The sequence below is a fragment of the Delphinapterus leucas genome, chromosome X (assembly GCF_059928025.1).
Source record: "Delphinapterus leucas isolate spDelLeu-1000000601 "Yukka" chromosome X, BTC_Dleu_Yukka2, whole genome shotgun sequence".
Taxonomy (NCBI): Eukaryota; Metazoa; Chordata; class Mammalia; order Artiodactyla; family Monodontidae; genus Delphinapterus; species Delphinapterus leucas.
Window position 1 is genome coordinate 67,772,004 of NC_143150.1, and position 22,951 is coordinate 67,794,954.

The window sequence follows — 22,951 nt, forward strand, 5'->3', positions numbered from 1 at the left end:
ACATGTGGAATTACATCAAACTAAAAAGCTTTTGCACAGCACAAATCAACAAAATGAAACAGCAACCCATAGAATGGGAAAAAATATTTGCAAACCATATTTCTGGTAAGGGGTTAATCTCCAGAATATATAAGGAACTTATATAATTAATTAAATAGCAAGACAAACCCTGATTTAAAATGGACAGAGAACCTGAATAGTCATTTTTCCAAGGAAGACATACAGATTGCCAACAGGTATGTGAAAAGGTGCTCAACATCACTAATTATCAGGGAAATGAAAATCAAAACCACAATGATATATCACCTCACACCTGTTAAATGGTTATCATCAAAAAGATGAGATAACACATGTTGGTGAGAGTGTGGAGAGAAAAGGAGCCCTTGTGCATTGTTGGTGGAAATGTAAACTTGTTCATCCACTATGGAGAACAGTATGGAGGTTCCTCAAAAAATTAAACATAGAACAGCCATATGTTTCGGTAATCCCACTTCTGGGTATATATCCAAAGGAAATAAAAAAGGTTACTGAGGAAACATATTCTCCCATGTTTATTGCAGCATTATTCACAATAGCTAATGTACATATAAAATGCTATTCAGCTGTGAGAAAAAAGGAAATTCTGCCATTTGCAACAACATGGATGGATCTTGAGGACATTATGTTAAGTGAGATAAGTCAGACAGAGAAAGACAAATACTGTATGATATCTCTTACATGTGGAATCTAAAAAGAAAAAAAACCAGATATTGTTACCAGGAGCTGCGGTGGGTGGGGGGGCGGAATAAGAGGGAAGTTATTTAAGTGCACATATTTGCATTATGTGATGCGATGGAGGTGTTAGCTAAGGCTACAGTGGCAATCATACTGCCACAATGGCAATCATACTGCCAAGCAATATGTTGTACACATTAAATTTACACAATGTTGTATGTCAAATATACCTCAACAAAAAACAATTGTCGAGGGATTCCCTGGTGGCGCAGTGGTTGAGAATCTGCCTGCCAATGCAGGGGACACGGGTTTGAGCCCTGGTCTGGGAGGATCCCACATGCCACGGAGCAACTAGGCCCGTGAGCCACAACTATTGAGCCTGCGCGTCTGGAGCTTGTGCTCCGCAACAAGAGAGGCCGCGACAGTGAGAGGCCCGCGCACCGCGATGAAGAGTGGCCCCCACTCACCACAACTAGAGAAAGCCCATGCACAGAAACGAAGACCCAACACAGCCAAAAAAAAAAAATTGTCGAAAAATGGTACCTATGTGAGGTGATGGATGTGTTAATTAGCTTGATTGTGGTAATCATTTCACAATGTATATGTATATCAAATCATCAAATATATATACTTTTATTTGTCAACTATATCTCAGAAAGGTGGAAAAAGATCTAAGTATCCATGCCAGAACCTTAGGGTACAAATCATTAATAAGGCTATTAAAATAAATATTGTAACTGAAATGAGTCTGCATTTCACTACAACATTAATTTAGTAATATCAACCATGAACGTAACTTAATCTGAAAGAAACAACAAAGTTCTTATATCAGTTCAGAAATTTACTCCATACATAACCATGAAAAAGAATAGAGAGCAACATGGGTCTCAGCAAAATCACAAATTTCTTCGTGTCATAGACCTTTGTAAATCTTTGAACAGTAGGTATCAAATCCATGTCAAAAGTTTACTATACTTCTATCATTGTACTTATGTCATTGAACACCTATTGCTCTGATGAGAACATGAACTTCCTGGAGACAGGCCCTGTCTTTTCATTCTTTTTATATACCAAAGTTGACATAACACAATGCAACCACTCCAAGAACATTTGCTGAATTAAATTGCCTCCTAATTTGTGTCTGTGTTTCCAGGCCATCCTCCTCTACAAAATCCTGCCAGTTCTTTTACAAAAATACAATTCTGATAATGTCACTTTTATTGTCCCCAAATCTTTATTGGCTGTTCCTAATCTGCTTTACAAGATTATGTCCACATACCCTGGCAGGGCATTCTGTGCCCACAGCCTGTATTCCCAGTCTCATTCCCAGCCTCTCCTCTTCATATACCGACCCTCTCCTCAAGCCATGCCAACTGTTCCTTGAACACTTTTAGATTTTCATTACTCTATGCCTTTGCAAATGCTGTTTCCTCTGTCTGAAAGTTCCTTCCACCTCCATCTGCCCAGCAAACTCATTTATTATTAAAGCTCAGCTTAAATATCACTACCTTGTAGCTTTCCCTGACCCCCTCACAGAATTAGTATCTCCCCCATTTGCTTTTTTTGTACCAATATGTTTATTTATTCTTAAAATGAACTAAGCTGACTCAGGGGAAAGGGAAGAAGAGAAGGAAGGAGGGAGCGCCCTGCCAATGGACTTAACCAACCAGCGACTGCGGCACTACATGTTAAGCATATTGTTCAAGCAGGCGTCAGAGGATGGGGTTGGATGACCTTTAAGTCATTAGATGCTACGGTTCGCATCTTTCACATTGCGTGTCTGTGTGCTCCTGTGTGTGTGTGTGTGTGTGTGTGTGTGTGTGTGTGTGTGGAGTTGGGAGGGAGGGGACAAAGAGAGAAACAGAGACAGAGATCAGAGACGCGATGAGGCTGGACGCAGTGCGGTTAAGAACAGATGGGCGGACCCAAATTTCTTCTGCTTTACAGTTTTGCAGAGGTCTAGCCCTGCATCCAGTGCTGTGGCAAGGGCGTGGGAGAGGAGGAAAGAGGAGGGACTGCACTCCCTCTGAGCGTGTCCAGCCTCGACTGCCTGACGGATCACTTTCCGCACCAACACCGCCAGTTCCTCCTCGCCGTGACTCATGCCTATTGTGCCAGGCAGGGCGCACTCTGCCCTGCAGCCCCACAGGTGGTATCGACTAGGGGAGACTGTTCCCGCCAGGCTAGGCAGTGGAGCGCCGCACAGCGCGCCTTCCCGCCTCTCAACTGCTGCCCCAGCAGTTCCGACCCAGCGCCAGCAGGCCTGCTCGGTCGATCTTCGAGCCGAAGATGCGGCGGGGCTGGAAGATGGCTCTGTCCGGGGGGCTACGGTGCTGCCGCCGTGTACTTTCCTGGGTGCCTGTGCTTGTTATCGTCCTCGTCGTGCTCTGGTCCTACTATGCCTACGTCTTTGAACTCTGCTTGGGTAAGTGGAGCTAGCACCTAAGATGGGGAAAATATGCTCCCCCTATGTTCTTAGCCCTCACACTGCGGTTTTCCTTTAGCTCCCTGGAGAGCTCCTGGTCTCCAGCCTCTGGCTTCCCACAGTATTTCTTGCGGCCTGCCACGAGGGTCCCGCCATGTCACCATCGCTTCCGACCCAAGATTTCTTACATTATTTCCTGGCCCTACCCACAAGAATTTACTGGCTTTTTCCACTGGGGCCCCCTTTTGTCATACAGGACAACCACTTGTGCCTTGTGCTCTGGTTCTGGGGGCTCCCATCCTACAGAGTTGAGGAAACAACATACCCTGTATACTTAAACGGTCCACTTACGCTATGAATCCCACCAATTCACCCAACTAGAAGCCCCACATTTTCCCATTCCTTCCTACTAGGAATCCCCAAATATTTCCTGTACTCTTAATGGCTCGCCTTTATCTAACACTAGGATTCCTCCTTTTCCCGTGATCCTCTCAAGCCAGCTGAAGTGATTCACATTTTTCTGCCACTTGGGACCCCACAGTACACCTTGTTCTACCCCACTGTGGTCTCCCCTTTTCACAAAGTAATAAGCCCTCCATTCCTCTTTCCCTGTGGCTTCAACATTTTCTCATCTTCTCCAGCAGAATACGAGTCCTACAATACATCCTGTCCTGTCTCCTCATGCAAGAGGCCCTGATTTTGTCACACTGGAGCTCCCTGTAGTCTCCTGCCTGGCTGCTTTGAGGTGTTTTCACTCCTTCCCATTTGGGGCCCCACATTATTTTGTGAACCTCATACTAGTCACCCTGCTTTTATCACACTGTGGTCCTGCTTTGTCCACACTAGAGTATCCTCATTACCCTCCCACAAGAGTTCCCACAGTATCCCCCACACCCCTTCCAAGGGCCATTACTTTTCTAATGATGATCTCCCCTTGCTATCTTTTTTGAAACCACTCTCTACCTCCTGCAATACGCTTCCACTGTTAGCCACACATTTTGCCATCCTCTTCCTCTGGGTTCTTATTATTATCTTCACTTATTTTCCTCTAGGATTGCACTTGTCCCTTGTCTTCTCGAACTAGGGAAACACCATCCTTTCCTACAGGGGTTTCTGGTATTTCCTGCCCCTTCCAATGGGAGCCTCACTTCTTGTTCCCTCTCCTAGACCACCCTTTTATAAATCCAGGGTCTCCTCTTTGTATCCTGTCCTGTAACACCAGGGAGCATTTCATCCCCTCCATATCTATAAAATGGTTCCCACAGTGTATCTTCTGCTTTCAAACTCAGAATTCCACAGTATTTCCGGACACAAATCTCAAGACCCTATCCCACTTGGATTACCCCCAGCCCCCTATCTTTATCACTAATGGCTTTATAGTGTTCCAATCACTATACATCAATTCACAGTGTAGTCTTCATGGTATATCCTGTCTCCTCAAGAGCCTCTGCTTTTCTCATAGTGAGATCTCCCCTTGCCTCTCACATTGAAGAATCCCTGTCTCTTCTCAAAGGAGATTCCACTAATAGTTATTGTGACTTCAGTGCTAGAATCCCACTTCTAATACCCTTAAAACTGTGTTCTACAATGTTCCCTATTCATTCAGTGTGAGGTCCCAGTATATTTCCAATCCCCTCACATTAAGACTCCTATTTGTCCTGTTGGACATCCCCTCACAGGACACTGGCCTGCAGTGTTTTCTTAACATTTTACATCAGATTCCATTATTTAAAAACCAGGAGGGTAAGGTAGCCTTGATTTCCAATTCTGGTTCCACCAGTCCATCCTGTCATCTTCACTTGACAATCTTTAACAAATGAGTGGCCTTGGTTTCAGAAAGGTTAGATCAAATTTTCCTAAACTCACATATTTAGTAAATAATATAGAATCGGATATCAAAGCTACCTGATAACCAAAGCAACACAACCAAAACAACAGATTTGAGTTTCAGTATGACTCAAAAAGTAATATTAAGGACCTCACTTCTTTCTAAAAACAGAACCTGATGTCTTTCTCCCTAATATCAGGTTAGAGCTGAAGTCAAAAATGGTATTTTTGTCTTATAAATCTTAGAGTTTGGATTCTGCCACTTACTAATTAGGATACCTGATGCAACTTACCTAATCTCTCTCAACTTCAGTTGCCTCACATGCACTTTGCTTATATGGTTGTTCATTCATACCACAAATACTTCCTTATCACCTACTATATGCCATTATAGCATTGTTATGAGATTTAAATAATATGGTGCATGAAAAGCATGCATCACAGTTGACAGCACATTGTAAGAGCTCATTAAATAATAACTTGTTATTACTATTATTAATGAGGATATAAGATTCTGCTTGACTCAAGAAAATAAGCTTAGACTTTAAACAGGGAGAAAAGTAACAGGATCCATTTTTTAAGGTACAATTCACATAACATAAAATTAACCATTTTAAAGCATTCAATTTAGTGACAGTACATTCACAATGTTATACAGTCATCACTAATATCTAGTTCCAAAACACTTTCATCACCCCAGAAGAAAACCTCATAGGCATTAGACAGTCACTCCCCATTCGCTCCTTCCCCTAGTCTCTACCAACCACTAATCTGTGTTCTGTCTCTATGGATTCTGGATGTTTCACATAAGTGGTGTCATACAGTATATCTCCTTTTGTGCCTGGCTTCTTTCAATTGGTGTACTGTTTTTGAGGTTTATTCACATTGTAGTATGTAACAGTACTTCATTTCTTTTTATGGCTGAATAATATCCCATTGTATACCACACTTTATCCACCTTATCCATTCATCCCTTGATGGTTGATGGACATTTGGGTTGTTTCCACTTTTTGTCTATTCTGAATAGTGCTGCTATAAACATTGATGTACAAGTATTTGTTTAAATACTTGTTTTCAACTCTTTTGTGTAAATACCAGGGAGAGGGGTGGTAAAGCTGGGCTGTATGTTAATTCTATGTTTAACTTTTTGAGGAACCTCCAAACTATTTTCTACAATGGCTGCACAATCTACATTTCTATCAGTAATGTTGGAGGGTTCCAATTTCTCCACATTCTCACCGAAACTTGTTATTTTCCTTTTTTTAATTATAGCCATCATAGTGGATATGATGTGGTATCTCACTGTGATTTTGATTTGCATTGCCCTGTTGACTAGTGATACTGAGCATCTTTTCATGTGTTTGTTGGCCATTTGTATATCTTCTTTAAAGAAATGTCTATTCAAGTCCTTTGCACGTTTTTAATTGGGTTATTTATCTTTTTGTTGTTGAATTATAAGATTTCCTTATGTATTTTGGATACTCAACCCTTATCAGATAAATAATTCACGGATACTTTCTCCCATTCCGTGAATTGTCTTTTCACTTCCTTGATAGCATCATTTGATACACAAAGTTTTTAATTTTGATAAAGTTCAAGTTATCTATATTTTTTACTTGTGGCCTATGCTTTTGGTATCATATCTAAGAACCCATTGCCAAATGCAAGGTCATAAAGATTTACCCCTGTGTTTTCTTCTAAGAGTTTTATAGTTTTATCTCTTACATTTAAGTCTTTGATCCATTTTGAGTTCATTTTTGTATATGGTGTGAGGGAGGAGTGCAGGTTCATTCTTTGCATATGGCTATGCAGTTGTGCTAGCATCATTTATAGAAGAGACTATTCTTACCCCATTGAATAGCCTTGACATGATTGTCAAAAACCAATTGACCGTAGAGCTCTGGATTTATTTCTGTACTCTTAATTCTGTACCATTGATTCGTTTGTCTGTTCTTCTGCCAGTACCACACTTGTTTTGATTACCATACCTTTGTTTTAAATTTTGAAGTCAAGATGTGTGAGTCCTCCAACTTTTTCTTTTATAAGACTGTTTTGGCTAGGGTCTCTTGCAATTCCATATGAGTTTTAGGATCAGCTTTTCCACTTCTGCAAAATGTTCATTGGAATTTTGATAAGGGTTGTACTGAATTATGTATTGTTTTGAAGAGAATGCCATCTTAAAATCAAGTTTTCCAATCCATGCACATGGGATGTCTCTTCATTTATTTAGGTCTTCAGTCACTTTCAGCACTGTTTTGGAATTTTAAGTGTATAAGTCCTGAGCCTCCTTGATTAAATTTATTCCCGAGTATTTCTTTTTTGATGCTATTATAAATGGAATAGATTTCTTAATTTCCTTTTCTGATTGTTCACTGCTAGTGTATTTAGAAATAAAACTGATATGGAGTGTTGATCTTGTGTTCTGCAACTTTGCTTGAATTTGTTCACTGGTTCTAAGAGGGTTTTTTTGGTGGATTCTTTAGAATTATTTATACATAGAATCATATCATACGCAAATAAAAATAATTTAATTTCCTTTTTCCAATTTGGATGCTTTTTTCTTTTTCTTGCCTAGTTGCACTGGCTAGAACTGTCAGTACAATGTTGAATAGAATTGATGAAAATCAACATCGTGACCTTATTTCTTAGCTGAGGGAGAAGATTTCAACCTTTCACCATTGAGTATACTGTTAGGTGTGGGTTTTCTGTAAATGCCCCTTATCAAGTTGAGGAACTTTTCTTCTATTTCTAGTTTCTTGAGCATTTTTTTTCATGAAAGTGTGTGGAATATTGTCAAATGCTTTTCTAGCATCAATTGAGATGAATGTGTGGATTTTTTTCCTTCATTCTGTTAATGTACTGTATTACATTATTGATTTTCATGTGTTGAATCACCCCTTACATTTCTGGGGTGCATGTCACTTGATCATGATGTGTAATCCTCTAATATGCTGTTGAATTTGGTTTGCTAGTAATTACTTGAGTAGTTTTGCATCTATATTCATAAAATATGTATGTAGTTTTCTTTCCTTGTGATGTCTTTATCTGGCATGGGTGTCAGGACAATGCTGGCCTCATAGAATGAGTTCAATATTTTTTTTAACTTTTTGAAAATAATCTTTAATGAGAAACTTGAGCTTGCTTTCACAAACTTACTTTTTAATATCGGGTTTTATATTTGAAATGGCTGTACATAAATCGTAATCAAGATTTTAATAGTTAGCATTGGAACACATATGTTGTAGCAAATAGCAGAATAATGTCTTTTATTCCTCAGCTGGCAGAAACTTCCCCCTCACCACTAGCCAGAATTTATGTAATTTGATCTATTTAAGTTGTTATTTAAGGGTAAGATGATTCTTTACTTAAATCCAGTAGCTTTTCTTTTTCTTTCATTGACAAATATAATATCTTATGATAATGTGAATGGATTTAGAATGAAATCAAATTTGATCATATTAGTTTTTCTAAATAATAATGAAGCTTTTCCTTAAGCCTACACAAATGTTCTGCTATTGGTTTTTAATCATTTTTAAGATTCATGTATTAGTCTTGATTATTATCACCAGTAAATCACATTAACCCCACTTATCCAAAGAACTGCATGAAAACATATAAATGTGGATGGACAAAGTTTATGAATTCTCTTCAATTTTTTGTAAGAGTTTGAAAAGGATTGGTGTTAATTCTTTAAATATTTGGTACAGTTTGCCAGTGAAGCCATCTGGTCTTGGCTTTTTTCTTTGTTGGGAGGTTTTGATTACTGATTCAATCTTTTACTTGTTAAAAATATGCTCAAATTTTCTTTCTTCTTTTGTCAGTTTTGGTAGTTTCTGTGTTTCTAGGAATTTATCCATTTCATCTAGGTTATCCAGTTTGTTAGCATAAAATTGTTCCTACTATTCTATTATAATCCTTTCCATTTATGAATGTTCTCTATTAATATCTCCACTTTCATTTATGATATTAGTAATTTGAGTCTTCCCTTCTTTTTTCTTGTCCAGTCTAGTTAAAGATTTGTAAATTTTGTTTTCTTTTCAAGATCCCAACTTTCAGTTTCCAGAGTTCTGCAAAAGTTGATTCTGACAGTTTCTGCCACTTCATGCATGGCTTTTAGGGAAGGACAAAAGCCTGGAATTTCCTACTCTGCCATTTTTGGTGATTAACAGTATCCATTTTGAGATTAAAATTAAAAGGTCCAGGAAATAATTCTACTGAGAAGCTAGAATTTCTTCAAAGAGAGTCAGAAGAAATGAAAACTGATAAGGCAAAAAACCAGAAGGAACAGTTTCTAGAAACCAAATTTCTATATAAGTAAAAGCTATCCATTTAAGCCTATATGAATCATGGTATTCTTATATCTAAAATAGTTTTATAACTCATCCATATATGAAACAGTCAAAAGCATCACACCTGAGTAGTTAAGTATCATATGAAACATCTAAAATAATTCCAATGATTCTTAAACCTGGCTGATAATCATAATCACCTGCTGAGTTTTTTGTAATACACATTCCTACACCTCCACCCAGAGATGTGTTATATGAAGGGGGCCCTAGAATCTATATTTTTATCAGTTCCCTAGGTGGGTATTAAAATCATCTAGATTTGGGAATGGATGCTGAAAAAGTAAATGAATGGCTAGTATGAGTAACTTTTTCAGAGGAGTAAATGAAGACTGGCATGATTAGTTTGCTTTCAACAAGCAGAACATAATGAGAAATGTATCTAGGTTCTGCATTTCAAATTCTATTCTCTCTCCTAACCTAAAGTACAAGAAACATCTATTGGAAAAAGTGAGTATCAAATATATTCATTTTGACATTGAATACATTATTTTAAAACCATCCTATTTAACTTTGGGATCAATATCATAAATAATTTTAAAAATAAGACTTGTTTTGTCCCAAACTATTGTAAAACCTAACCTCACTGAACAGTTTACCTTTTTCAGAAAAATAATAAATAGCTAATAATAATGAACTACCTATTATGTATCAGGCACCCAAGTACTTTACATGTATTTTATAATTTAGTTCCTATAACAACCTTATAACATAAATTAATTTATCCTCAGTTTACAGATTAAAAAAACTGAGGCACAAAGAGATTAAATAATTAATTACAGAACAAGTAAGTGACAGAGCCAGAATATGAATACATACCATATTCATCAGTGATGATTGCTAAACATCACTGCAATAAACTCCCTTCCCAAATGAGTCATCAATTAAAAGAGAACTTCATGCTGTAACTAAGCACTCATCTCACTAGATTCATATTTTCAGCCTTCCCACTCTCCTTCCACAAGTCCTTTTGAGCTTCACTAATTTGGTAGCCATTAGCCATATGTGGCTATTAAACACGTGAAATATGGCACCTGAATTGAGACACGCTGGAAAACTTAAAATATGCACCAGATTTCAAAAATTTAATGCAAAAAGAAGTATGCAAAATATATAGTTAATAATCTGTGTAGATAACATGTTGAAATGATATTTTTGATATATTGGATTAAATAAAATATATTATTAAAGTTAACTCCACTTTTTTATTATTATTTTTAATTTTAAAAAATGTTCCTACTAGAACATTTAAATTACATGGTTTGTATTATATTTCTCTTGGACAGCACCGTTGTAGAATTTCTTCCATGTCCTTGGACTAACATTGTTGACCATCCGCATATAGTCCCAAATTAGGTTTATTCTACCAATACCTTTCTGTGAATTCTAAAATGTGTCTATTTAAAGGAAGTCATGATATATGCTTTTGTTTGAAACTAGTTGTCTTTTATGAAAAGCCCTTGCATATTTTCTACCCTTCCATACCTTTTCTCCATACTTGGTTGCAAATAATCAGTAAACAGGTAAAAGAAAAGAGGAGAGAGTAAAAAAAGCTATTTGATGATAACCCCAGTCACTTAACTTGCCGGGTAGTGAGCTAAAATTTGAAGGAACAGAGCAGGTGTGTAATTACACATATCACCACATCACTCTATAATCATGCATGACAAATTACCCATAGTATGACTAAGTGTACATTTCCCCAAGAGATTCATGATAAAGGATTCATTTTGGAAAAGTTTAGTCATTTTCATTTTAAATATGACTGAAGTATCTTAGTCTTTTCCTTTAATAACGCAAAAGGCAATATTAGAAAAATAAAGGAAAGGCAGAACTACCAAGATAAGTGCCACAATGTTTTAGAATAAAGACCACCTTTTTTTTTTTCTCAGAAGTATGTAACTTCTAACAGGGAATTTTACAAGAAAATATTTTTCCCTTAGACTTATTGACTCCGTACAGATTTTAGGAGTGAAAAGACTTTAAAAGTCAAGTCCAATACCTAACTAATGTCTAAATGTCCTACAGGACATTCCCAAGTGTTTATAATGGGAAACTTACTCCTTCCCAATGCTGCCAGTCTGGCTGCTCATCGTTATCATCATCATCTTCTTCTCTTTTATTGAACTGAAATGTGTTGACCTGCAGCTTTTACTCATTGATTCTATTTCTGCCTTCTGTTCTTGGATCATATAAACCAATCCCACTTGCACATGATGGTCCTAAAATTACTTAAAAACAGCTATCCCCCACCTAGAGACTTCACAGGTCCCCACTTATTTTTCTGTATATACATTGTCTCATTCCAATATCTGCAAAGCACCGGATGTTCTCCTTCCCTCACCCACAAATGCTGTAGCAAGTAGCCAATCAAATGAGAGTTAGGATCTCCACTTTTTGTTTCGCAGTAATTGTTCATTGATAGAGGTAGAAGGAGATATACCAAACAGCAATTTGTCAGCTACTCTTTATTAATATTGTTCTCCAAGCAACTGTGCTCTCTCTAGTCCCATTTTAAAGAGATGTTATTAACCCAATTCAGGGCCTAGTGGGACTGATGTAGTCACACAACATGTATGTGCAAAATCATGAAGTCCCAGGTTGACCCATCAAGACTTCTTGTTTCCCCTTCCATTTGTCAAAGTAGAGGATGTACTTCTGTCAATCATTCTTAACCAGGATTCTCTAACTGAAAAGAAAAAACAAAGAAATTGGTATCAATCTCCAGGCCAGTGTATTAGAAAAAGAGGACATCATCTGGTAGGATTTTTAGCACAGACAAAATGGAACAGTTTTAACAAAGTCCATTCAAAAGATCCTTACAAGGAGCATTTTTTAAAGACTCAACAAAAATAGACCTGCAAATAAAGAGGAGAAGTTATGACTAATGAAGAACCTGAGGAAATAACCCCTAGAGTATAGTCTCATTCTCTGTTTGGATTTTTCCCCTTTTCTGATCCTTAAAAGCTTAACAATGTGTATGAAAACCACTTTAATTTAATAGCTTCTCAAGATTGAGATCTATGCCTTATAATTTAACTTTACCTTAGCACCTAGTACAGATGCACACAGATGTTGGTGGTGAGTAAAGACAGGTAGGCCCCATTTTGTACAAATGACGTTCTGAACAGAAGTTACATATATATCACAGTAAGCCAACAAGGAATGATTGGAGAAGGTAGACATAATACATGGAAGAAGTCCTGGAGACTGGAATATAGTCCCAACTCCACCACTAACTTGTTCTGTGACCTTGGGCAAATCATATGATCCTACTCTAGTCCATTTTTCCCATCTGTAAATGAGACAGATAAACCAGATAATCGCTAAAGTCCCTTCCAGTTCTAATATTTTATGAAATCTTCATTCAAATATAATAATTAATATTCATTAAGTACTTGCCTTGTGCTAGATACTATGCTAGACAGCATTTACATACATTAACTCATCTAATTCTCAAGTAACCTTGTGAGGTAGGCAATGTTATGGAAGTTAAGGAACTTACCCAGGGTCACAAAATAGTGCAACTGGGCTTCTAACCCAGAAAATCTGACATCAGAGCTGGCATGCAACCTCTACACTATATTGCCTCTAAATATACAAGAGAAACTTGGTTTTTAAAGATGTTCTACAGTGAATACTTTGGGAAAATGAATAGTCATCTCCTAATTTATCATCTTTTAAGTTCTTATTGCCATGTTATATAGCTTGAGTGTTTCCCATTTGTTGGCTTTTTAAAAGTCAGATTATCCTTGTATTTGTTGAATGAGTAGAAATTCTTACTCAAGGTTTAAAATGAAGGAAGGTAGCAAAAGATAGAATTTAATCATCCTTGCCTTCTGTTATGTTAGCAGGCTGGTGGTTTCCTAAAGTATCATTGAATAAATTACTAAAAATGATGCTATGGAAAAATGCATTAGAAAAATAATGTTTCTAAGTATCACTAATCTTGACCTTTCTTTCTCTTTTCACAGTGACTGTTTTGAGCCCAGCAGAAAAAGGTAAGCAGGTATTATAAATTGTTTTGGTCAGGACTGTATCCCTCTTTCTGTCTAAAAGTGAATTACATTAAAGCCTATAAATTGAGCAACTTTCCCAGGAATACACTGAGGTTAGTGGAAAGTTTAGGATAATGGTTTTTAGGAAGCTTACCCAGAGATAGAGCAGAACATATTTTAAGTAGCTCCTCTGGCTGTAGGACAGGAATTTGAAGTTACCAGGATTTATGATAGAAAAGGGCACAGGTAGCCACTCTGTTTGTTTGCCATACTAACCCTAGGCTTTCTCTTGGTTCATCACTATTGTCCTAGGTACCTTGCCTTTCTGCCCAGTTCATTCCCTCTTCAAGGCATGGAGTAAGGGTCCCACAGTGGGGCTTTTAAAGGCTAAGTCCTTCACCATCACAGTTCCATTATATTTACTATACTACTCTTCACTTCTCACCCCCATCTTGGCTTGATCTGCAATTTATACTACCATTCTAAACAGACTGAGGCATTCTTCATTAAAAAATGTGTAAGCTAAACATGTGTCTTAACAAACCTTTAGTTTCACATTATTTTATCAGGTATAACCATAAGTATTCATATAGCCACTTTTAATTCTCACTTCATGGGAATTGTTGTAATTCATTAACTACATAACTTTCATATTATGCTGTTTTAAAGCTGAAGTTTGCTATTACTCATTTAACAGAGGTGTTGGCTGTAGAGGCAATAGAGCAGAGTGGTGGGAAGATAGTAGAGCACTGTAGTTAAAAGTATGAGAACTGTCTAAATTCAAATCCTGGCTCCACTACCTCATAGTAAATTATTTGACCTCCTTGTGCTCACTTTATTCATATGTAGAATAGAAATAATAATAATACCTATTTCATAGAGTTATTATGAAAATTTAATGAGGTATGCATGTAAAGCCCTTAGAACAGTGGTGAATAAAGCACATACTGATGACTTAATAAATGTTTGCTACTTTTGTTACAGCCTTAGAGCAAGTCTTGAGTTGCCTCTTATTGTTATGGATGGTTCTTAAAGTCAGAGATCATTTTCTGTATACATATATAAATATTTACAAATAAATGTCATTTTCCACAATAACCTTTCAAGATAAGTTGGGTGGGGGCTTAGATGATGCTCCACCATAATAGAAATAATGACAATAATATTGTTATTATTATTGGAAACTACAACTTATTGTGCAGAGTACCCTGCTAAGTATTGTGTGTGTGTGTGTGTGTGTGTGTATAATCTTTCAATATTTACGTCAACACAATGATGTAGACATTCTTATATCCATTTTATTTTGCAGGAAACTGAAGTTTAGAGAGGTTAAGTAACTTAATCCCAGGTCATCTAGCTAGTAAATGGTAGGATGCAAACCCAGAACTACCTGACTTCAAAGTCCATGCTGTTAAGCAAACCTATACTTGTTCTTTTTACTTTTTAGTCTACAACTCCCTCATTTCATTTGCTTAGTTGACCTCCTTACTCAGAAAATTGATGCTCAAATGATCATTTTTCTAGTGTCCAAAGTAGTATATTTTCATTTCTTGTGTGTTGTCAATGAACTCAACCACACCAGTGTAGAGTGTCATTTGTAAGCCAAACTCAGTTCAAAGCCTTTCTAATAGCATCAATCCAGTTACCAGAATTTGATCTCTTTAGGAAACTGTTACCACAATGTACAATTTTAAGGTCCCTCTGACTCTAGAATTCTGTAATTCCAAAGCACTTCTCTCCTGATAGCTCTTAAATTTATCATAACACTAAAAAAATAAGATTAGACTTTGCTTCTTTATTCTGAAGTGGGGTATAATAGGACAAAGCACAGGATTTAGGGACAGAAGATGTGGGTTGGAGTTCCAGCTCTATCATTTACTAGCTCTATGACCTTTGGTAAGTAACTCAACTTCTCTGAACTTCAATTTCTGTAAAATAAGGCTAGTTTAATAACATCTTAGAGATTTACTGTAAGCTAGCAGGAGTAAAAGTATATAGGAGTAAAATATGCAGCATTAAATTGCTTTGTAAATGTTAAGTATTAACAATCTCATTGTAACATTTTATGTCAGGATTCTCAAGACAGTAGAATCCATAAACTAAAATTAGATTCAATTGTAGCCAGAAGTTTGAAAGTTAGACTTGAAAAGAGCTTCTGAACACTAGGGCAGGTTACTAGGAGATGCCATGAAAACTATTCAGAAAGTATCAGGCACCCAACTATCTGGCATGAATCAGTGAGCCTTGCCTAGAAGCAGACCAACAGGCCTAATGAGTATCTAACCATGTGAATAACCACAGTTCTAACCATGTGAATCTGTGACTTCTTTCAAATTATACTACACTACTAACTTAGAATACAGTACAACATGACTGCCAGTAGGAACATCATTTGGCATAGCAAAGAAAATATAAGGGACAAAGAAATGAAAGCCTCAATTCACGTAACCTTTTATTCATTATTCACAGCTTAGGAAAACCATAGTCAGACATACTGCAAAAGTTTTTCCATTTCTTGTCTGCTTAATGGTTCCTCTACTGGGTTGAAGAGTGTCCCTCCAAAATTCATGTCCACCCAAAACCTGTGAATGTGAATTTATTTAAAAATAGGATCTTTGCAGATGCAATCAAGTTAAGATGAGGTCACATTGGATTAGGGTGGGCCTTATGGCTGGTGTCCTTATAAGAAGAGGGAAATTTGGATACACAGATACACACAGAGAGAAGACAGCCATGTGAAGACAGAAGCAGAGATAAGAGTTTTGTTGCCACAAAGGAACACCAAGGATTGCCAGAAATGGCCAGAAGCTAGGAAGAGACAAGGAAGCATCCTCCCCTGGAGCCTTCAGAGAGAACATGGCCTTGCCTATACTTTAATTTCAGACTTCTTGCCTCCAAAACTGTAAGAGAATAAATTTATGTTGTTTTAAGCCACCCAGTTTGTGATAATTTTTTATGACAGCCCTAGGAAACTAATACAGTTCCTGATAAGAGATTTCAATCTCTAATGCACTGTTAAGTAGCAAATTAGCAGACTTTGGTGTTAGATGTACCAGGGATCAAATATTGACTTTGCCACTTACTATATATATGACCTTGGGGAACTTAAGCTAAGTTTCACTTTCTTCCTCTGTAAAATTGGAATAACAATACCTACCTTTCATGGTTCAAAGCACTAAATGAAATGATGTATGTAAGTCTCTTGGCATAGTGCATGGCATATGATAAGTAAAAAATAAGTAGTAATAGATACTATTGTTATTAACATTGGAAAGGACCTAAAATATCTTTCTTCTAAGAAGGATAACATATTTCAGGACTATAATTCCGACTACTACCCTTGTAAATATATTGTCAAAATCCTTGCACTCATATTTTGTAAGTAGAACAACTGAGACCCAAAGAAGTAAAATATTTTGACCTAGTCATGCTGATTCTAGTGCACAGAAAGGACTAAAGCTCAGATCATCTGAACCACAGTCCAGAATATTATATATTATGTCATCCTTGATTATACAGGACTCAGAAATTCTTTAAGACATGAGTCCATCTGTTCTTCCATAGACCGTACAAGAAAACACAATATTTGCTTTCATAAGAGTGTTTTGCATGGATGATCTCGTTCAGCATCTTACTGTCTGTATTTTGAAGATCTTGAGTAGAAGGTCTTCCCTCCTCTACTCCTAAAGTGAGGCTATGGGATAAACTAGAGGTTAAGAATTTGGTAGAGTCCAAGGATTGGTAAGGCTAAGGGATGAATTTAGAAATGAGATTAGGCACAATCTGTCAGGCAATCCACATATAATCAAGAGTAATGTATTGACCACAGTTGTTCGTCTTCAAAAAGGGCCATCAATCATTTTAAGCAAACATTTAACTCATTATCTGAGAATTCATTTGTATTTTGAATGGTTTGCATACTAAATTCTCTAGTTTCCCATTTAAAGTTAAAAATGATTGTAATTATTTACCATTTTAGAAATAGGTGCAATTCCTAAATAATAGAACTGTTATGGGCTGAATTGTGTCCCCTCAAAATTCATATGTTGAAATCCTAACCTCCAGTGACTTAGGATGTGACCATATTTGGAGGTAGGGTCTTTAAAGAGGTAATTAAATGAAAATGAGGTCACTAGGGTGGACCCTAATCGATATGACTGGTGTCCTTATAAGAAGAGGAGATTAGGAAAAAGACACACAAAGAGAGAAGACCATGTGAAGAGACAGGGAGAAGATCACCATCTACAAGCCAAGAGGAGAGGCCTCAGAAGAAACAACCTTGTCGACACCTTGATCTTGGACTTCCAACCTCCAAAATTGTGAGAAAGAAAATTTCTGTTGTTTAAGCCACTTAGTCTGTAGTACTTTTCATGGCAGCCCTAGCAAACTAATAAAAGAACTTATTCAGGTTTCCACTTGAAAACTCAGCTTTGTGTCAGTTTTTTTATTATACTAACCTTAATTTATTGGTGGTATATTAGACACCATCAGGGTGAGAGGGCATTGGGAGGAAAAAGTTTGGGCCACAATATGATCTTTTATATTCACCTCCATACTGTATAGGGAATCTTCAATTTATTTTGTTGTTGTTGTTCTTATTTTCCTTTTTTTTAAATTACAGTATAGTTGATTTACAATATTATATTAGTGCCAGGTGTACAACAGAGTGATTCAAAATTTTTATAGATTATGCTCAGTTTATAGTTCAGTTATTCTCTGTGCTAGCTATACAATATATCCTTGTTGCTTATTTATTTTATACATAGTAGTTTGTGCCGCTTTATCCTCTACCCCTATCTTGCCCCTTCCCCCTTCCCTCTCCCCACTGGTAACCACTAGATTGTTCTCTATACCTGTGAGTCTGTTTCTTTTTTGCTATATTCACTAGTTTGTTTTATTTTTTAGATTCCACATATAAGTGATAACATAGAGTATCTGTTTTTCTCTGTCTGACTTATTTCACTAAGCATAATACCCTCCAGGTCCATCCATGTTGTTGCAAATGGCAAAATTTCATTCTTTTTTATGGCTGAGTAGTAGTCCATTGTGTGTGTGTGTGTGTGTGTGTGTGTATATATATATACCACATCTATATCTGTTCGTCTGTTGATGGATACTTAGGTTGCTTCCATATCTTGACTATTGTAAATAATGCTGCTATGAATATTGGGGTGCCTGTATCTTTTTGAATTAGTGTTTCTGTTTTCTTTGGATATATACCCAGGAGTGGAATTGCCGAATCATATGGTAGTTCTATTTTTAGTTTTCTGAGAAACCTCCATACTGTTTTCCACAGTGGATGCACCAATTTACATTCCCACCAACAGTGTATGAGGGTTCCCTTTTCTCCACATCTTCACCAACATTTGTTATTTGTGTTCGTTTTGATGATAGCTATTCTGACAGTTGTGAGGTGACATTATGTTTTTGATTTGAATTTCTCTGATGAGTAACAATGTTGAACATCTTTTCATGTGCCTGTTGGCCATCTGTATGTCTTCTTTAGGAAAATGAATATTCAGGTCTTCTGCCTATTTTTTGTTTGTTTTTTTGATATTGAGTTGTATGAGCTGTTTATGTATTTTGGATATTAACCCCTTATCATTTGCAAATATTTTCTCCCATTCAGTAGGCTGTCTTTTCATTTTGTTGATGGTTTCATTTGCTGTGCAAAGCTTATAATTTAAATTAGGTCCCATTTGTTTATTTTTGCTTTTGTTTCCTTTGCCTTAGGAGACAGATCCAAAAAAATATTACTATGATTTATGTCAGAGTGTTCTGCCTACATTCTCTTCTAGGAGTTTTATGGTTGCCAGTCACATTTAGGTGAGTTTATTCACCTAATTCATTTTGAGTTTATTTTTGTATATGGTGTGAGAAAATGTTCTAATTTCATTCTTTCGCATGTAGCCGTCCAGCTGTCCTAGGCCCACTTATTGAAGAGACTGTCTTTTCTCCATTTTATATTCTTTTTTTTATTGAAATATAGTTGGTTTACAATGTTGTGTTAGTTTCAAGTGTACAGCAAAGAGATTCAGTTATACACACACACATATATATATACTTTTTTTTACATTCTCTTCCATTATAAGTTATTACAAGATATTTAGTATAGTTCCCTGTGCTATACAGTAGGTCCTTGTTGGTTACCTATTTTATATATAGTAGTGTGTATATTTGAATCCCAAACTCCTAATTTATCCCTTCCACCCTTTCCCCTTTGGTAACCATAAGTTTGTTTTCTATGTCTGTGAGTCTATTTCTGTTTTGTAAATAAGTTCAAGTGTATCAATTTTTTTAGATTCCACATATAAGCAATATCATATGATATTTGTCTGGCTTACTTCACTTAGTATGATAATCTCTAGGTCCATTCATCTTGCTGCAAATGGCATTATTTCATTCTTTTTTATGGCTGAGTATTCCATTGTGTATATATACCACATCTTCTTTATCCATTCATCTGTCAATGGACACTTAGGTTGCTTCCATGTCTTGGCTATTGTAAATAGTGCTGCTATGAATATTGGGGTGCATGTATCTTTTCAAATTAGAGTTTTCTCTGGATATATGCCCAGGAGTGGGATTGCAGGATCATATGGTATCTCTAATTTTAGTTTTTTAAGGAACCTCCATACTGTTCTCCATAGTGGCTGTACCAATTTACATTCCCACCAACAATGTAGGAGGGTTCCTTTTTCTCCACACCCTCTCTAACATTTATTTTTGTAAACTTTTCGATGATGGCCATTCTGACTGGTGTGTGATACCTCATTGTAGTTTTGATTTGCATTTCTCTAATTAGTGACGTTGAGCATCTTTTCATGTGCCTTTTGGCCATCTATATGACTTCTTTGGAGAAATATCTCTTTAGATCTTCTGCCCGTCTTTTGATTGGTTTTTTCTTTTTATATTGAGCTTTATGAGCTGTGTCTGTGCTTTGGAGATTAATCTCTTGTTGGTCGCATTGTTTGCACCTTCTCCATTCTGTAAGTTAACTTCTTGTTTTGTTTATGGTTTCCTTTGCTGTGCAAAAGCTTTTAAGTTTAATTAGGTCCGTTTATTTTTGATTTTATTTCCATTACTCTAGGAGATGGATCCAAAAAGATATTGCTGCGATTTATGTCAGAGAGTGCTTTGCCTTTTTTTTTTGCTCTAGGAGTTTTATGGTATCCAGTTTTACATTTAGGTCTTTAATCCATTTTGAGTTTATTTTTGTGTATGCTGTTAGAGAATGTTCTAATTTCATTCTTTTACATATTCTGGCCTCCTTTGTTGTAGATTAATTGACCATAAGTGCATGAGTATAATACACTATTTTATATTTATTATTGTAAAATTACTTTGTAATGAGGATTTGGGAACCAGACAAAAGCTCTCTTTATGGGCTAACCCACTTCTAAAAGAATATTATGTTGATGTTAATATTAGTGTAATTATAATAATTATATATAATTATAATAATTAGTATCAATTTGCTGATTTATATCAATATAATTTTGTTACAAAAATAATGCTTATTGAAAATTCAAACTAAACAAAAATATGTAAGATAAAAAAAAAAGTCCTCCTTACACTCCTCCCTCCCCTGTCAATGTCTATTCACAGATAACTAGTATATTTGGTTTGATTTGTATCCTTCTAGATCTTTCTCTCTGTATTTACATATAAACATATGATTATGGATTTGTATAATTTGTTTAGGATTGGTTGTTTTTTAATCTGGATGACACTGGGCATATTTTCCTATGATTTACTTTTTTCACTTAATAATATATCATAGATGTCTTTCCATATTAGTATATACAAACATATTTCATTTTTTTAATGACCTCAAATTATTCCATGGTATGGATATATTGATACTATGATTTATTTAACCATTCCTCCATGATGAACTTAGAAAACAAAACTTTATTGTTTTTCTTGATGATAAAGGTAATAGAACCTCATAAAATGCAAACAGTATAGAAGTGGATAAAATAGAAAGTGTAAGTCCTTTGTAGTCACTGCAGAGGTTAAGGATGAAGCAAGATTCAGTGGTGTGTATAGTACACACCGCTTGATAAATGTTTTAAAAAGTGATTTTCCTCCCTTACATTTTGACAAGTCTCTTTTGCTATAGCTACATCTAGACGTACCATTTCAAAGATATGACTCTCCCAAGCTTCAATTTGCTCCTCCCCAGTTGGCTGGGCTGGAACTTCCATGCTCCTGTGCCCTTCCCAATATGTCTCCTGCAGCCCCCACTTGTACCTGGCTACCATTTGGTGCAGGCATGTATGGAGCCAAAATGGTGAGGTCTGTGTGTGTGAGGAAAGATCATCCAGAGTTCAGCCAATGCTAGGTTTCAGAGACATGATTTTGCTTCCTACCCTAGCTGTGTACCTGTCAACACTGTTTTCAGTCATACAGCCTATAACTTCTAACACATTTAAATGTGGCTATGAGGAAAATAAGAATATTACACTGGAAGTAAGAATAAATAGCTAACTTTTAGAAAATCTGTGATGAAAAGACATCAAAGGAAAAGGCCCATGTAATCTCTTATTTATTTATTTTCTTATTTACTTATTTATTTTCTTTGGGTGTTAAACTAAATATTTTGATTATTATCAGTTAACAGGTGAAGGGACTGGAGGCTAAAGATAACTAAGGTCACTTAACTATTAAAGAGTCATAATAAATACTACTTCAAGTGCACTTAATGTGTGCCAGCTACTGCTCTAATGTGCCTTAGGTATATTGATTCATTTAATTCTCATTTATAGCCCTATAAAGTAAGTATTATCATATGCCCATTTACAGATGAGAAAACTGAGTATAGCGAGTATATTAGTTTGCTAGGGCTGCCATTACTAATTACCATAAGCATAGTGACATAAACCAACAGAAATTTATACTTTCATGGACCTGGAGGGCAAAAGTCTGAAATCAAGGCATCGGCAGGCCATGCTCCCTCCAGAGGCTCAAGAGGAGATTCCAAATCTTATCTTTTCCAGCTTCCAGTGACTGCCTTTGTTCCTTGACTTGTGGCTGCATCACTTTACCTTGGAAAAGGCCCATTTTAAAATCTCTTTGTTTTTTGTTTTTGTCAGGTTTATTGAGATATGATTTACATACAATAAGAATCACACCTTATTAGTGTACAGGTTGTTGAGTTTTGACAAATGTATACAATGATGTAAACACCACTACCATCAAGATATAGAATATTTACATTACCCTCAAAATATCGCCTTTCCCCAGAGTTCTCTGACTTTCCACCCTGGCAACCAATAATCAGTTTTCTGTCCCTATAGTTTTACCTTTTTCAGAATGTCATATAAATTGAATATTACAATGCATAGCTTTTTGTATCTGGCTTCTTTATTTAGCAGTATGCATTTAAGATTCATCCTTGTCAGTGCATGTATGAGTAGTTTGTTCCTTTTTATTGCTGAGTAGTGTTCTATATAATAAATGTACTACAGTTTGCTTATTCATTCATCAGCTGATGAGCATTTGGGTTGTTTTCAGTTTTTGGCTATTATAAATAAAATTGATAAGAATATACATGTACAGGCCTTTGTGGAAATGTGTGTTTTTATTTCTTTTGGGTAAATACCTAGAAGTAGGATTGCTGGGTTCTGTGGTAATTT

The 22,951-nt window shown here is 36.2% G+C and overlaps 1 protein-coding gene across 4 annotated transcripts in view; it reads left to right on the forward strand.

Moving 5' to 3' along the window:
• The first annotated feature begins 2,521 nt into the window (after positions 1-2,521).
• The window catches only part of ZDHHC15 (zDHHC palmitoyltransferase 15), a 149,429-nt gene continuing 128,999 nt past the window's right edge, over positions 2,522-22,951 (forward strand). For 2 of the 4 annotated variants that reach the window (XR_016391325.1, XM_089904347.1), the window contains exons 1-2: positions 2,527-3,139; positions 13,287-13,313. Coding sequence is in view for 3 of the 4 variants with exons in the window: in XM_089904347.1 (XP_089760473.1) it covers positions 3,004-3,139; positions 13,287-13,313 (163 nt within the window). In the remaining variant the exon portion in view is untranslated. Of the gene's footprint in view, positions 3,140-13,286; positions 13,314-22,951 lie in introns of all 4 variants that reach the window. The other 2 variants (XM_022580871.3, XM_089904346.1) reach the window with 2 other exon arrangements.